The sequence below is a fragment of the Tupaia chinensis genome, unplaced genomic scaffold, assembly GCF_000334495.1.
Source record: "Tupaia chinensis unplaced genomic scaffold, TupChi_1.0 Scaffold143602_1, whole genome shotgun sequence".
Lineage (NCBI taxonomy): Eukaryota > Metazoa > Chordata > Mammalia > Scandentia > Tupaiidae > Tupaia > Tupaia belangeri.
Window position 1 is genome coordinate 936,409 of NW_006203448.1, and position 13,909 is coordinate 950,317.

General features: G+C 62.0%; 1 protein-coding gene across 3 annotated transcripts in view; it reads left to right on the forward strand.

Annotated features, from left to right (window-relative positions):
• RALGDS (ral guanine nucleotide dissociation stimulator) overlaps window positions 1-13,909 on the forward strand; it is a 49,301-nt gene that overhangs the window by 27,255 nt on the left and 8,137 nt on the right. For 2 of the 3 annotated variants that reach the window (XM_027766619.1, XM_006164297.2), the window contains exons 2-9: window positions 7,133-7,243; window positions 7,931-8,124; window positions 8,670-8,765; window positions 9,525-9,718; window positions 9,968-10,563; window positions 11,251-11,466; window positions 12,158-12,261; window positions 13,048-13,132. In XM_027766619.1, the coding sequence (XP_027622420.1) occupies window positions 7,133-7,243; window positions 7,931-8,124; window positions 8,670-8,765; window positions 9,525-9,718; window positions 9,968-10,563; window positions 11,251-11,466; window positions 12,158-12,261; window positions 13,048-13,132 (1,596 nt within the window). The remainder of the gene's footprint in view (window positions 1-7,132; window positions 7,244-7,930; window positions 8,125-8,669; window positions 8,766-9,524; window positions 9,719-9,967; window positions 10,564-11,250; window positions 11,467-12,157; window positions 12,262-13,047; window positions 13,133-13,909) is intronic. The other variant, XM_006164298.3, reaches the window with a different exon arrangement.

Consider the following 13,909-nt stretch of genomic DNA (forward strand, 5'->3'; position numbering starts at 1 on the left):
CCCGGCTCCCGGGGGAGCCGCAGCGTGTGGGACGCGGTTCGCCTGGAGGTGGGCGTCCCCGAGAGCTGCCCGGTGGTCCTGAACAGCTTCACGCAGCTCGACCCCGACCTGCCGCGCTTGGAGGTGGGTGAACCGAGGCGGGATCCCCACCCCTCTGCTCCCCGCGCCTCGCGCGGGTTGCGTCCGAGTGACCGACCCGCGCGCGGTAGAGCTAGGGCCGCCGGGCGAGGACTGGATGGGGGCCCTGGGGTCATAGGGCGCCACCTTGCTCCATCATAGGCGAGGGTGGGTCTTTGCGCAGGAATACCGCCTTACTTCATCCCGAGGCAGCAAGGTGGGCGTGGGGGAGGCCAGCACGTCCGGCAGTTTAGGGATACAGCTGGGTTTTCATGCTCTCCCTAATCCTGTCCCAGTGTGGCTGGCGCTGGGGGTCTCTCCACACTCCGCCAGCCCTGAGTCCCTGCGGCCCAGGTAGGCCGTTTCCCGGGTACTGCCCCTGTTTATCTGTGACCTGCCCAGCTCCAGGCAGCTGTGGCCTGGCCTTCATCCACGCCTTTCCAGCCTGGTCTCCAGCCGGCTCTTCTGTCTGGTAGGCTTTGCAGTGAAGATGTGGAACAGGTGGCTAGGGTGGCAGAGGCCTAGAATCAGGTCACTGGGGCCACACGGGCTCTCCAGACAGCCCTCCTTGGGGCGTGGACCCCGTACCAGGGAGACATCAGGCCTGTGAGTGGAGGGGCAGGGAATAGAGGGGTGGAGGACCGCTGCCACTTGGAGGCCAGATGTGCAGCTGGCCAGGGCATGAGAACCTGTCAGGCCCGGGGCGTGACTCTTCTGCTCAATTAGAAGTGCCAGCACCCTAAATTTGTAAGGATTGGAGGGTTCAGAGAATGGGGGCAGTGTGCCTGTCATGAATGGGGTGGGGTAGCTAGGAGAAGGGCAAGACGCTTGTACTTAGTGTGCCCTTGGCAGGGGGCCAGTGGTCACCAGGCCTGACTGGTGGGCCACCCTCCCTCCCGCCCACCTATGCACCTGAGTCTACCGCAGAGGGCTGCCCCGCTCCCCCTGCTCAGCTGCCTGGGCCTGGGCCTTGGACACAGGCCATCCTGGGCCAGGGGGCCTGGGCATATCTAGATTCCGGCTGGACCAGAGCCCTACCAGTGAAGTTCCTGAGCCCCACGCCACTAAGGGTCCCCACAGCATGCTCTTAGCCCCTTCGTCACCTAGGCGACCTGCCTCATACGAGCTGGCGAGTTTCAGCCTGGGTCCTGTGTGGCCGCATGTCCAAGTGCCTGGTCAGGGCCAGATCGTACAGTTTCTTTGCCCAGCTTGGGGGCAGCTCTTGGTGGGGGAGCCCCAGACCTGGAAGCCCTTTCCTCCTGGCAGGTGTCAGGTGTTCCCTGACTCTCATCCCCCTCAGCTGTGGTCCTCCTTGGCTGCTGGAGCAGGACCCCGGGAGGGTGCAGGGAGGCCTGACACCAGCCCAGCACTCTCTCATCTGGCTTCCATTATGTCTGGCAGCCACTCCGGCTTTGTGTGCAGGGAGGGTCCAGCCTGAGTGCTCACGGGCCGGGCAGGTTCTGGGCTGGCGCAGGCTGCTTCTCTCGCTCTCTGCCCCTCAGCATCCCTGAGGAACCGAGCTGAGCTCCCTCTGCCCAGGGTGCTTTGCCCTCCCCACCCTCACCCAGCCTCAACACTGGGGTCCAGCCTGCAGTAGTTGCTGTTTAGAAATCAAAGGGGAAGCTTCTGGCTGGGGCAGGAAAACCAGGGTCCTGGCAGGAGGAGGCCACTGCCGGAAATTGAACACAATGACCATTTACCACCGTCCGGGGGAGGGACGGGGAAGTCCCTGTCCCTCCTGCCAACACCCCCCGCCAATCCCGGGGCTGGTTTCCTGGTGGTTGCTTATGGTCCCTGTCTTTCTGGAAACCACCAGGCAGTTTCTGCCTTCCCTCCCCCATCCCCATTTCACTACCAAGTCTCCACCCAGTCCCTCCCTCTCTGAGCTGCCAGATGTCCTCGAACATCTGGGCAGCGGCCTGTCATCTCGTTCTCCGCCGAGCCACTGCTGACCCAGCTCGGCCTTTGCAGGTCTGTGCCTTCTGGGGGCCACCTAGCCTGTGGTCCGTCTCTGGGCAGCTCACAGTCTCAGCCAGGCGAGGGAGGTTTTTGTTTCTGCAGTACCTGCTGACTGTGGGCACCACCAACGTGGGTACCAGCCCAACCTAGGAAACCAGCAGTCAGAGAGGTGAGGTCCCTCGTAAACAGACACGCGGCCGAGAAAGGACGTGGCCAGGATTCAGCATGGGCTGTGTTCTCTGTGGGGTGCCTGCCGTGTTCAAAACCCTGCAGAAAAGTGGATAATTAGTGGCTCCATGGCCTAGTAGTGGCCAACCACGGTTTGAATCCCCTCCCTGGCAGCGTGAAATGTCTCGAAAAACGTATCAACCACATATATGTGCATACCCTCCTGACAGATGGAGAAGCAGAAGGGCTTGTGGCATGAGCATACCCCATGGGGCGCTTTCTTCATGTCCCTCTCTCCATTTCTTTCTGGCCAGTACATGTGCCTGCTAACAAAACGAACTACCCTCCCCCGCTAAAGAAAAAATCAGAAGTGCTGGAGGCCCAGGCAGCCCATAATCCCCGTGGTCTGGCCAGTGAGGAATGGAGACAGTTAAAGCCCAGAGGGCCCCGGGCAGAGCTCCCAGGAGGAAGCAAGGCCAGAGCCGCCCCAAGGTTTCAGGAGCAGCCTGGCATGGGAGGCCCTGTGCCAAGGGGTTCGCGTGCGTTCTGTCCAGAGGTCCTGACCCTTCACAGCCCATCTAAGCAGGTCGGCTGAGGCACTGAGGGTAAATTGCACAGTCACCAAGCTGGTTGGTGGCAAGGTGGGCTTCTGATCCAGGCCCTGTGACTGCGAGGTGAGGCCCGAGGGCAGTGTGGGAAGGAGGAGGAGGGCCTCTGTACTCGCAGGAGCCCATCCCTGTCCCTGTGGGCCTGTGTGTAGCCCCAGGGCTCCGAAGCACTTTGACACTGGGTCAGAGGCGTAGCCTGAGGGGCCCATCCCTGTGTTTGCATGCACCTGTGCGTTTGTGGACCGCACCCTCAGGGATGGCCGACTCTGAGGGGCAGCCCCCAGGAGGTGACCTGCTGGCTGGGCCCTCCAGTTTCCTTCTTGTTTTTTCCTGGGGGCTGCAGGATAGCAGGGCGCACAGGCTGGCTGGTACAGGGCACTCACTTCCTCACTAGGTACGGACGCTCAGGCTAGCTGGCCTGTCCCCAACAGACTCAGACATGGCCCTGAAGCAGGACTGGCGGGTGGTGGCGGCTGGCCCTGGGACACTGCTCGCTCACGCGCAGCTCTGGGTCTGGTCCTCGGCCCGCAGATCTGGTGTTTCCCGACCTGTCCGCGTTGTTGTTGGAGAGTGGTCAGGTGGGTTTATCCTTGGCCGTGGGCAGGTAGGCTCCAAAGCAGCCTGTGGGTGGACTCAGGAGGCTGAGCCCAGGCCATCAAGGGCGAGACCCGGGGCTGCTGGCTGCCTGCCTAGACGGCTCCCCCAGCTCCCGGCACTGTGGCCAGCGTGTTCCAGGACTGTGCCTCCATCCTGCAGCCCACAGTGCCGTGTTCCCAGACACCCAGCTCCAGCGAAGGGACTCTCTACAGACCAGTTCTGAGCAGATGGAAAGCCGCAGCCTCTGCAGGAGGGGCAGCACTTTGGGCAGACCCAGCGCTCCAGGCTCACGGCCGGCTGCGGAGGGCATGGGGAGAGTGGGCAGGAGGCCGAGGGCCTGCTCTCTTCCGTGGTTCCCTCCTGCTCCTGCAAGGAAGCTCTGGCACTTTCTGCTGCTCTGTCCGGCCTAGAGGCGAGCCGTCCTTTTGAATCGAGAGGCAGAGAGCCGGGCTCTGGGGGGAAGGGAATGCCAGCAGCTTGGCCCTTCGTAGCCTGAGGCCTGCTCCAGCTCTGAGCCTTGCTCGCTCCATCTATAAAGTGGATATGAAGCCAGCTCTTCCTCTTGGGGGACCGGCGAGGACCAAGTGCAATAGGTGCCGGGCAGAGGTGGCCACCACCGTTGTTCCTGACGAGGCCCCAGGGTGGTGGCAGAGCCTCCAGTGCCCTGGGTCCTCACTGCCTCTCTAGGTGGGGACACACAGGCAAGTCAGCCTGTTCCCTGACAGGCTCCAACACAGCTCTGGAGGGTGATGGGTGATGGGCAATGGCCCTGGACAGGGTAGACTGCTTTCCGGCAGTGCGGGGTTCCTGGGGCACACGGCCTGGCCCGCGACACGGTACTGCTCAGGCTTGGTTTGGCGGTGACCTTGGGGCCTGCAGCAGGTCCACAGGCGGCCTCTCAGAGATGCAGGGGTGACCGAGCTGGCCCTACCACCCCCTGACTTGCTGTGTGACCTGAGGAAGTCCTTCCTGCCTCTTGTCCCTCCTTCGCATCTCTGCACAGAAGGGTTATTCTCTGCTCAGAGGCAGTGAGGCACAGCCAGGCCTGGGTGTGTCCCGATGGGCCAGGGTTCAAGTCCCTGGCCTGCCTGTTGTTTCCTGGCACCTGACCTGGGCGAGTCCCTGCTGGACTGTTCCCTTGTCCGGCACGTGGGGTGTTGGGGCATTAGACACGATGCGTGGGAAGTGCTGGCATGTGCTGGGCACTGGGCTGCTGGTATTGGCGTTGGGTTGGGCCTTCAGCCACCCCACCCTTGGGACCAAGCCTAGCCCAGTGGCAGCCCGCTTGCCTGCAGTCAGGAGCCAGTCGAGAACAGACGAGAGGGCATGTGGACAAGACCGGGGGTTCAGGCTGTACCCGCAGGGACAGCAGTGCGTATGGGGGTCACCAACCTCACTGACCCAGGTGCTGACGACCAGGCTGTATGCTCAGGCCCTGGGGAAGTTGGCGGGTGCCTGCTGGGGGCTGGATGGGAGGGTCTGTCCCCTGAGGACACAGCCAGCCATGTGGCATATTTTTCTCCTAACAGCCAGTTCAGAGTGGCTGCCTGGACGCCTGCCCTCAGGGAAGGCATTCTCTCTGCATCAGCTGTTTCCTAGGGCCACTCCCAGCCTTTCCCTCACTCGCAGCCCTGCCTGGGTGTCTCTGGGGACCTAGTGCTGCCCATATGGGCTAGCTGCTGCGGTCCACCCAGGTCTGCTCTGCCAGCGGGGCGGCCTGCCTGCTTTCCTTGTCCATCCCTGGGAAGGGGTTGGAGCCCGGGGTAGCAGCTTCTCTGTCTCAGGATCCTGCCCTCGAGAGCCCACACCTGCTGCCCTGGATGGATGCCCGAGGGGTGCCATGCTCAGCCGGCCATGCTGGCCTGGGCTCACCCACTGCAGTGTGTGCGAAGGGACCAGAGAGGACAGGGTGAGCTCTGTCTTTGCGACAGGGTGGCGGCTTCCCCATCGCAGGCATGTGTGGCTCTAGCTGGCAGAGGGGCCCCTCGGGTGGGGGCAGGGCAAGGCTCATGTGACACCGTGCAGGGCAGCTGCTGGACCTCCAGCGAGCCCATGACCCACCGAGGAACTGCTCTCCAGACCCTCTCAGGGATGGGCAAGGCCACCTGGCCTGGGCCCTCCTGTGGAGGGCTGGGCTGGGCTGGGGGCACATTTCTGTCTAGGAGGCGCTGACGGACTTCTGAAGTAGAGCTGGCTCCCTGGAGGAACACCACAGTGCCTGCCCCACGTGCAGGTCCTGCCTGAGCCCTCCAGGTGCCCTGGCGTGCTCGGTGTGTGCCTGGTGCCTTGCCGGGCCACAGCCAGAGTCCCCGGAGAGGGAGGGCACCCAGCAGAGCAGCACCCCGTGCAGAGGCAGTCTCTGACCCCAGGGGCCCGAGGTGGCCGTGGCCCTGGCTGCTGTGGCCTCTGGGGGCAGTGTGAGGGGTAGGGGGAGAGAACAGGTTTCAGCTTTCCCGCTCCCAGGGGTTTGCCTTCCTGATGGGGGCTGGCAGGGCACGGGTGTCCTTGCGGCACCTGCTAATTGCCAGGGAGCAGCGCTGGCCCTCTCCAAAGGAGATGGGTCAGAGCCCAGCCTGATACCCTTGGTTCAAAGCCCGAGCTGGAAGGCCTACTTCTCGGAATGGCCCTGGCCCAGAACCCACAGGTGGGCAGGGGCACTGTCGTGGCCTGCTGGTTCCCTCAGGGACACCAGGTCAGCCCCTCACTTGTACCTCCACCAGGCTGGGTGCTGGTCCCTCCGGGCTATGCTGGTGACTGCTCACTTGGTGTCCCTGTGCTGGCCAGGCCCTCCCAGCCCTCCCCAAGCTCTTGGAGGGTGGCCTCTTCACCCCCAGCCCGCCCCCCACCATAAACTCACTCCTTCCCTGGACAGTGACAGGCAGCAGGTAGTCCACAAAGCCCGAGGTGCTAGGCTGAGTGACCCGGGCTGGCCCTGGTGATGTGTCTGCCTAGTGGGGTGTCTTTGCTCCCCTTTCTGGGAGCACCTGGGGAACAGAGGGCGTTATTCCAGTCCTGGCCAAGGCCCCGTGATTGTGGGGTCCTGTAGAACCCTGACATGACCACCTTTCAAACCCGCCTTGCTCACATGACAACGTGCCAAGGAACTGGGAACTCCCGTGTTGCCCAAGCTGGCTCAGGGCATGAATGGGCAGAAAGGGAAGGAAGTGATGTCGGATGTGGCCATCGGGGCAGTCTACACCTGCTCCAGACACGTGATGATGACTCCGGGGCATGTCAGCCGGGTACCCACAGGGCTGCGCAGAGGAGGAGTGAGCGTGAGGCTGGCCCCGGGCCCCGGGACAGGGCCTTCTGCACTGTTCACCAGAGTCGGCTGGACCTGGGACTGGTCACTGCTCTCAGCCGCTGACCCATCCGAAATGGCAGAATAGCGTATTCATCACGGGGCAGGCATGGCGTGAGGGGGGATCCGTCTCAGGCCTAAGAAGATTGTGAGGCTGGAAGTCCGGTGGGCCCTCCCACAGTCACCTGCAGGCCAGGGCTGGCCAGAGGTGCTCGGGGTCAGTCTTGTGCCCTGATGTGGTCTTACTGCGTCCCAGGTGGAAGGTCTGGAGCCAGGGTCTGTGCCTCAGTGGGGAGCAGAGGTCACACAGGGCCATGCCCCTGTCGTACTGGCCAGGAGGCCCCTGACATGTGGGCCTGGCCACTGGGCCTTGTCTTTGCAGAGCTCTACGCAGGAGATCGGTGAGGAGCTGATCAACGGGGTCATCTACTCCATCTCCCTGCGCAAGGTGCAACTGCACCACGGGGCCAGCAAGGGCCAGCGCTGGCTCGGGGTGAGTGCACCCGCGGTCTCCTGGGTCCTTGCTCCCTCCTCGCCCTTTTGTCCGGCCCTGGGCTCGGCCAGGTGCAAAGGCACCCATCACGTGTGTACACAGGGTCAGGATGGACGCTTTCACGCGTTCCTATTTTGGTCAGGTCCTCTTAGCTCCTGTGCCCCGTGTGTGGAGCGTTGGGGCTTACAGACCATGCTCTTGCCGCGGTGCGCTGCTGTCCTTACTCAGCTAGCAATCACCTGCAGGGGGCTGCATCTTCGGTCTTGCCCATGCCTCTAATTCTGCTTTTATTTACCTGGCTTTTAATTATCAGAAGCACATGTGCTCACAGAGAGCAGAAGAGGGAGAAAGCACCCCTAATGGCTTATCGCGCTGCAATCCCTACTCCATGTCTCCATCTCTGGGATTTGGGACACACGTGTGTGCCTGACACATTTTCCAAATCACCGGGGCTGGGTTTTGAACCATTGTCATTCACGTGGGATCTGGCTCCCTGAACCACTGGGCCGTTGAACAGGCCCTCACATTGTACATTTAAAGCTGAGAACCTTTTTCTGCCCGAGGCACTCAGAGCTGTCCCTTGCCACAGGCCACCCCAGGCTGAGGAGTTGGGCCGAGCTCAGCCTCTAAGCTTCAGGAAGTTCGTGGAGCTGCCGCTGACCGTGTGCCCCCTTTTCTTTACCCCAGTGTGAGAATGAGTCCCCCCTGAACCTGTATGAGACCTGCAAGGTGCGCACTGTGAAGGCAGGCACCCTGGAGAAGCTGGTGGAGCACCTAGTACCTGCCTTCCAGGGCAGCGACCTGTCCTACGTCACTGTCTTCCTGTGCACCTACAGAGCCTTCACCACCACCCAGCAGGTGCTGGACCTGCTCTTCAAAAGGTGAGCGCTGCCTCCGGCTCGGGCTCGCCACCTGCTCGCTGCGCGTTGTAGGAGGGCCCCCTTCTCTGAGCCTCACTGTGCTCCTGGGGAAATTGAGGTGTCAAGAAGACTGACCTTACAGGCTTAGGTGAGGACCAGGTGGGCAGACTCTGGGAAGCGCCTGCCCTGGGCCTGGCCTGCGGAAAGGGCCACCAGGACACTGACGGTTTCACTCACGTCTCCCTCTCCCTCTCTCTCTCCGGGAGGAAGCTCTAGGCTTCAGCCTCATGCTCCAGAGCCTCGGGCAAAGCAGGCTTCCTGCCTGTACAGAGAGGGAGACCCCGTCTGGAGGTCACTGGCTGGGTGGAGCCACGAGCAGGGACCCCGTGCAGGCACCGGGAAGGGCTGGCCGGGCTCGCTCAGCAGACAGGCCTACGCGAAGTGCTGCCCACACAGGTGCCTTCCTAGCACTTAGCGCAGTCACTCAGGGATGGCAGATAGAAATCTCCCTCCTGGGCTTCCACCCCAGCCCGGAGTCGCCCAGTAACACTCGACGTCGTAAGCAGGTACGGTAGATGTGACGCCCTCACGGCCTCCTCTAGATACGGGTGCATCCTCCCTTACTCTGATGAGGACGGCGGACCCCAGGACCAACTGAAAAAGTGAGTGGAATTTGGGGCAAGAGGGAGGGCCCCTGTCTCCACAGGCCCCACTGTGGGGGGAGCCAGTGACAACCGTGGTTCCCATGAGAGGCCGAGATCTGGGCATCCCTGCAGGAAGACAGAGCTGGGGATAGCTCTGGGTGCCTCAGGGAGCAGAGGGGAGGCTGGGTGTTTGGAGCTGGCCCTAAGAGCTCCCGTGTCCACCCCAGCCAGGCTTGCCCACCATGTCCTGTCCCTAGGCCCCAGGAAGGAGGCATGGGGAGTGCCCCTGCTCCCCTTTGGCCTCGCTCCTCAGGGATGAGTACCTGGGGGTGCTCAGTAGGCTCAGTGAGTGTCGAGGGGCAAACTGCACCCCACCATCCAAGGAGCAGTGTCAGGAGGAGGGAAGCCCAACCCTGCCCACAGCTCAGCACATAAGCTCCAGGGGCAGTGTCTCCAGGCCTGTCACCACTGGGCAAAAAGACATGTCCCTCCTGTACTTTGCCTTCCAGTAGGGAGGGACTCTGGAAACAGAGGAGGGTCTGGGACTCTGGAGCAGGGCCAAGGTGGGGAGTCACACCTTACAATGGAGCCTCTGTGGCCTGGCCTGGGTCCCTAGCCTGCCGCTACCTGGACAGCCTGAGGCTTGAGCTGTGGTACCCTGGCCTCTGGGTGTACAAGGGCCTCAAGGGAACCAGCCCCCTGCAGGAGTGCTAACGGGGGGGCTGTGGGGAGGAGAAGGCCAGGCCCTTGACCCTGCTGCCTGCCTCCCACCTCCAGTGCCATCTCCTCCATCCTGGGCACCTGGCTGGACCAGTATTCGGAGGATTTCCACCAGCCCCCGGACTTTCCGTGCCTCAAGCAGCTGGTGGCCTACGTGACGCTTAACATGCCTGGCTCAGACCTGGAGCGCCGGGCCCACCTTCTCCTGGCTCAGCTGGAGCACTCAGGACCTACTGAGGCTGAGCCTGAGGGTGAGGAGCACTGGTCAGGGTGCCTGCACCCCTTGGAGTGGGGTGGGTACCGAGCCAACCTGCAGGGCTCCCCAAAGGCTGGAGTTGGCCAGGAGCAAAAGTTAGCCTGAGCCACTGGGCAGGGGCTGCAATCTGGGAAGATACCCCACTGTTGGGCAGGGGCTGGGGCCTGTCGTGAGGCCGGGGTGTTCTCTGACTGTGGCCAGGACAGGGCATGGTGGGCAGTAGCTGAGCTTTCCTCCTCTGCAGCCCTGTCACCAGCTCTAGGACCAGCTCCAGCTCTAGCACCCACCCCAGTGCTGGTGCCAGGATCAGGTCTGGAGCTAGAGCCAGCCCTGAAACCCGCTCCAGAGCTGGAGCCAACCCTGAGGTCCACTCCAGAGCTACGGCCATCTCCGAAGTCAGCTCCAGAGCTAGTGTCAGCCCTGAAACCTGCTCCAGAGCTGGAGTCAGCCCTCAAGTCTTCTCCAGAGCCACAGCCATCTCTGAAATCAACTCCAGAGCTAGAGTCAGCCCTGAAACCTGCTCCAGAGCAAGAGCCAGCTTCCAGATCTGCTCCAGAGCTAGAGCCAGCTCCGAAATCCACTGCAGAGGGAGAGCCGTCTCCAAACTGTGTACCAGGGCTGCCACCAGCTCTGAGATCCACTCCAGGACTAGAGTCCACTCCAGAGCTAGAGACTGTGCTCCCACCAGCTCTAGAGCTGGAGCCGGCTCCAATGCCAGCTCCGTCACTCGAGCCCTCCTGGCCCTCGCCTGTGGCTTCAGAGAATGGACTGAGTGAGAAGCCCCACCTCCTGCGGTTCCCTCCTGACCTGGTGGCAGAGCAGTTTACACTGATGGATGCGGTGAGCAGTGGGGCAGGCAGCAACAGCAGAGCGGGGCGGGCGGGGCACTGGCCATTCCTCCTGGCGTCTGCTGCCCAGACCTGCCACTCGCGTGTCCAGAACCAATATCCTGTGCAGATCCCAGCTCCACCAGGCCAAAATGTATGGTCAGGGCAGGGACCTGTATCCCAAGGCCTCGAGTCCCCTCAGCAGTGAGGGTGGGACCACCCCCAGCCCTGCCATATGCATGACTGAAGGTTCATGGAGTGAGAGCAGGCACAGCATGGCAGGCCTGGCCCAAGTGGAGGGGTGCACTGTCTCAAAGGCTCAGCAGCCGCAACACCTGTTAGGCACCTGACGTGTGCTTTCATCCATGGCAGACACCCAGCAAAGACGGGTGGCACCCACGGTGAAAGTGCCAGGCAGGGAGACAGACCAGGCCCTGCTGTGGGCTCGTGCTGGTGCCAGCCGCCTTCTGGGGCTCGCTGCAGTGAGTGTAGGTGGGACTGCCACTCTTTCTGACTGTCGTTTACACTGAGTCGCTTGCGTGCTGGGCCCCCTCGGTGGGCAGGGAATAAACCCAGAGATTCCCATGAGGCTTGAGCCATATCCTTCAATTCCAAGCTCCAGCCTAGACCACTGGACTTCACCGGGGGACTGTGGATGCTGAACTGTGGCAGGACTGGGTGACACTCTCCTTTCTCCCAGGAGCTGTTCAAGAAGGTGGTGCCCTATCATTGCCTGGGCTCCATCTGGTCCCAGCGGGACAAGAAGGGCAAGGAGCATCTGGCACCCACCATCCGTGCCACTGTCACCCAGTTCAACAGTGTGGCCAACTGTGTCATCACCACGTGCCTCGGGGACCGGAGCATGAGGGCCCCAGACAGGGCCAGGGTGGTGGAGCACTGGATCGAGGTGGCCAGGGTAAGTCGCACGTCTTCACTGTTTTTGCCAGAAATGCCTGATACTCGGTGATTTGCAAAGAGTGGAGGTTTATGTGGTTCACGGTACGAGTCATGATCAGAGGCGTGGCAGGCCTGGGGCCGGCATCTGGCCGGCCTCTGCTGCCTCACAACATGTGGAAAAGGGTGGAGGGTCAGCAGATGGTGCTGAGAAGGGCAGACCTGAGCCAGCTCTTCCTTCATAATCGCTGGCTTATTATCTCCCCTCACTAGAGGGAGTGAGACGGCGCTGTTCCCTTCTCCGGGGCTGTGGCCCCAGGACCCAGCCACTCTGTAGGCCCCCATCTGAGAGTTCCAACACCTCCACCTCCCCAGGCCATTGTACGGGGACCCAGCTTCCAAAACACAAACCTTGAGGGACAAACCGTCATCTAGACCATAACACTGTCGGAGACCCGCTTCATCCACCCTCCGGCAGGCCCTGCACAGACCCCCGGAGCACCCCGGCCTCAATTTTCATGTTCCACCCCTGGACACTCACTTCCTCCTGAGCTCGAATCCTCCCTTCTGTGTGACCCCTGGGTCCCAGATGTGCCCTCCAGGGGCTCCCTGGGCAGCTGTCCCATCTGGAGGAGAGACATGGCTGAAGGGGCTGCAGCTGGGGCAGGCGGGCAGTCTAGGCCCACCTCCCACCCGTTCTCATCCCTGCCCAGGAGTGTCGGATCCTCAAGAACTTCTCGTCACTCTACGCCATCCTCTCTGCTCTGCAGAGTAACGCCATCCACCGTTTGAAGAAGACGTGGGAAGAAGTGTCCAGGTGGGCCCGCCTTTGAGGGCTGGGGACTGCCACAGGGCTGACATTGGCGAGGGCAGGGACTTTTTTTTTTTTTGAGGAATTTTTGCTATGCAGTGTGTACGTGCGCCGGAAAGACAGAAAATGAGAAATCATCCCCTGGGGGGTGGCCACACCGCAGTCTTTTCTCCTCTCAGGATTTTGGACTTGCATGCACATGTGCCCAGCGTGAGTTTGAAGCCACTGAGTCCAGGATTCAAACTGGTCGACCGTGTGGGAGTCCAGCAACATAACCATTATGCCATCTGCTGGTCTCTTTTAATTTAGTTTTCGTTGTAGGACGTGTGCACTCACTGGAGACAGAGAAGCAATTAATTTAGTTTTGCGTAGGGCGTGCATACTTGCTGGCGGCGGAAGGAAAGTGAGACATCACCGTGGGGCGGGGGTGGCCACACCACGATCCCTTCTCTCAGGATCTTGGGTATGTGTGCTTATGCACCAGTGAGGGCCTTGTCTCCATCGACCCACGGCAGTGCAGGCCGGACCCTCCTCTGTCGTTACTGGGTTGAGCCGCGTCACAGACTCTCAGACATTCACCTGGTGGCCACAGAACTGTCCAGTTGGGAAAAAATTCCCAAGCGCAGCCGCTCAGTAGGAGGGGCCTGGCCTCCTGCGCCAGCCGGAAGCCGCCCTCCCAGGCCTGTGGAGGTCTGAGAGCCGGGTTAGAGGACCACCTGTCCAGGCAGTGTGGGGGCTTTGAGTGCCAACATAAAGTGGCTTTGTGCTCACAGCCCTCCCTGCTTCCTACAGGGACAGTTTCCGGATCTTTCAGAAGCTGTCAGAGATCTTCTCCGACGAGAACAACTACTCCTTGAGCAGAGAGCTGCTCATCAAGGTGAGTGGGGAGACAGCAGAGCCCGCCCTGTCTCGTCCAGGCTATGGGGAGCGGTCTGCTTGGCCCATGGGCAGATGGCAGCAGTTGGGGCAGGAGGCCCTGGGGAGGCTTGGCGGTGGGGACGGTGGGCAGCTCTGGAGCGGTGGATATGCTGGCAGGATCCACAGCTGCTGGGTGGGTTGGGGGGGTGAGGCTTCCTCCAGGCCAGCTGTCCTGATGCTGAGCCAGACCCCAACCCCGACCCACTCCTAGTGCACGGAGTCCGTAGAGAGACCGGCCCGCGAAGGGAACTGCAGGCAGTGCCCAGGGGTCTGGTGGCCCAAGGGGCTGCCAGCCTTGGGTCCAGATGGGTCCCGAGTGCCCACACTGTCTCTGGGTGCTGATCGGTCACAGAGGTCCCTGTAGGAGTGTTACTATGGTTCCCCGATAGCCATTGGCACACGCCCCAGTGGCTGATGCCAGAGCAGGGACAGAGTCTTGGGTGGCTCCTTCCCAACCCCACCTCAGAAGGGGCCACAAAAGAACAGGAAGCAAAGGGCTGTGCCTACTGCCCCAGGGTGCCCGGTTACTCCGGTGGCGTCTCAGGGACACCCTCCTGTGAGGACAAAGGCAGTGTTCTCTGTGGGGGGCACTATGAGGGCCTCTGAGGGGGTGGGAGAAGCCTTGACCTGGCCTAGGGAGCAGATACCCAAGGGGACTGCTCAGCTTAGGGACCCCGTGCATGCCAGAGCCCTGGAGGTCGGCACGTTCGTCCGGCCTGATGGGGGGGGGGGGGGG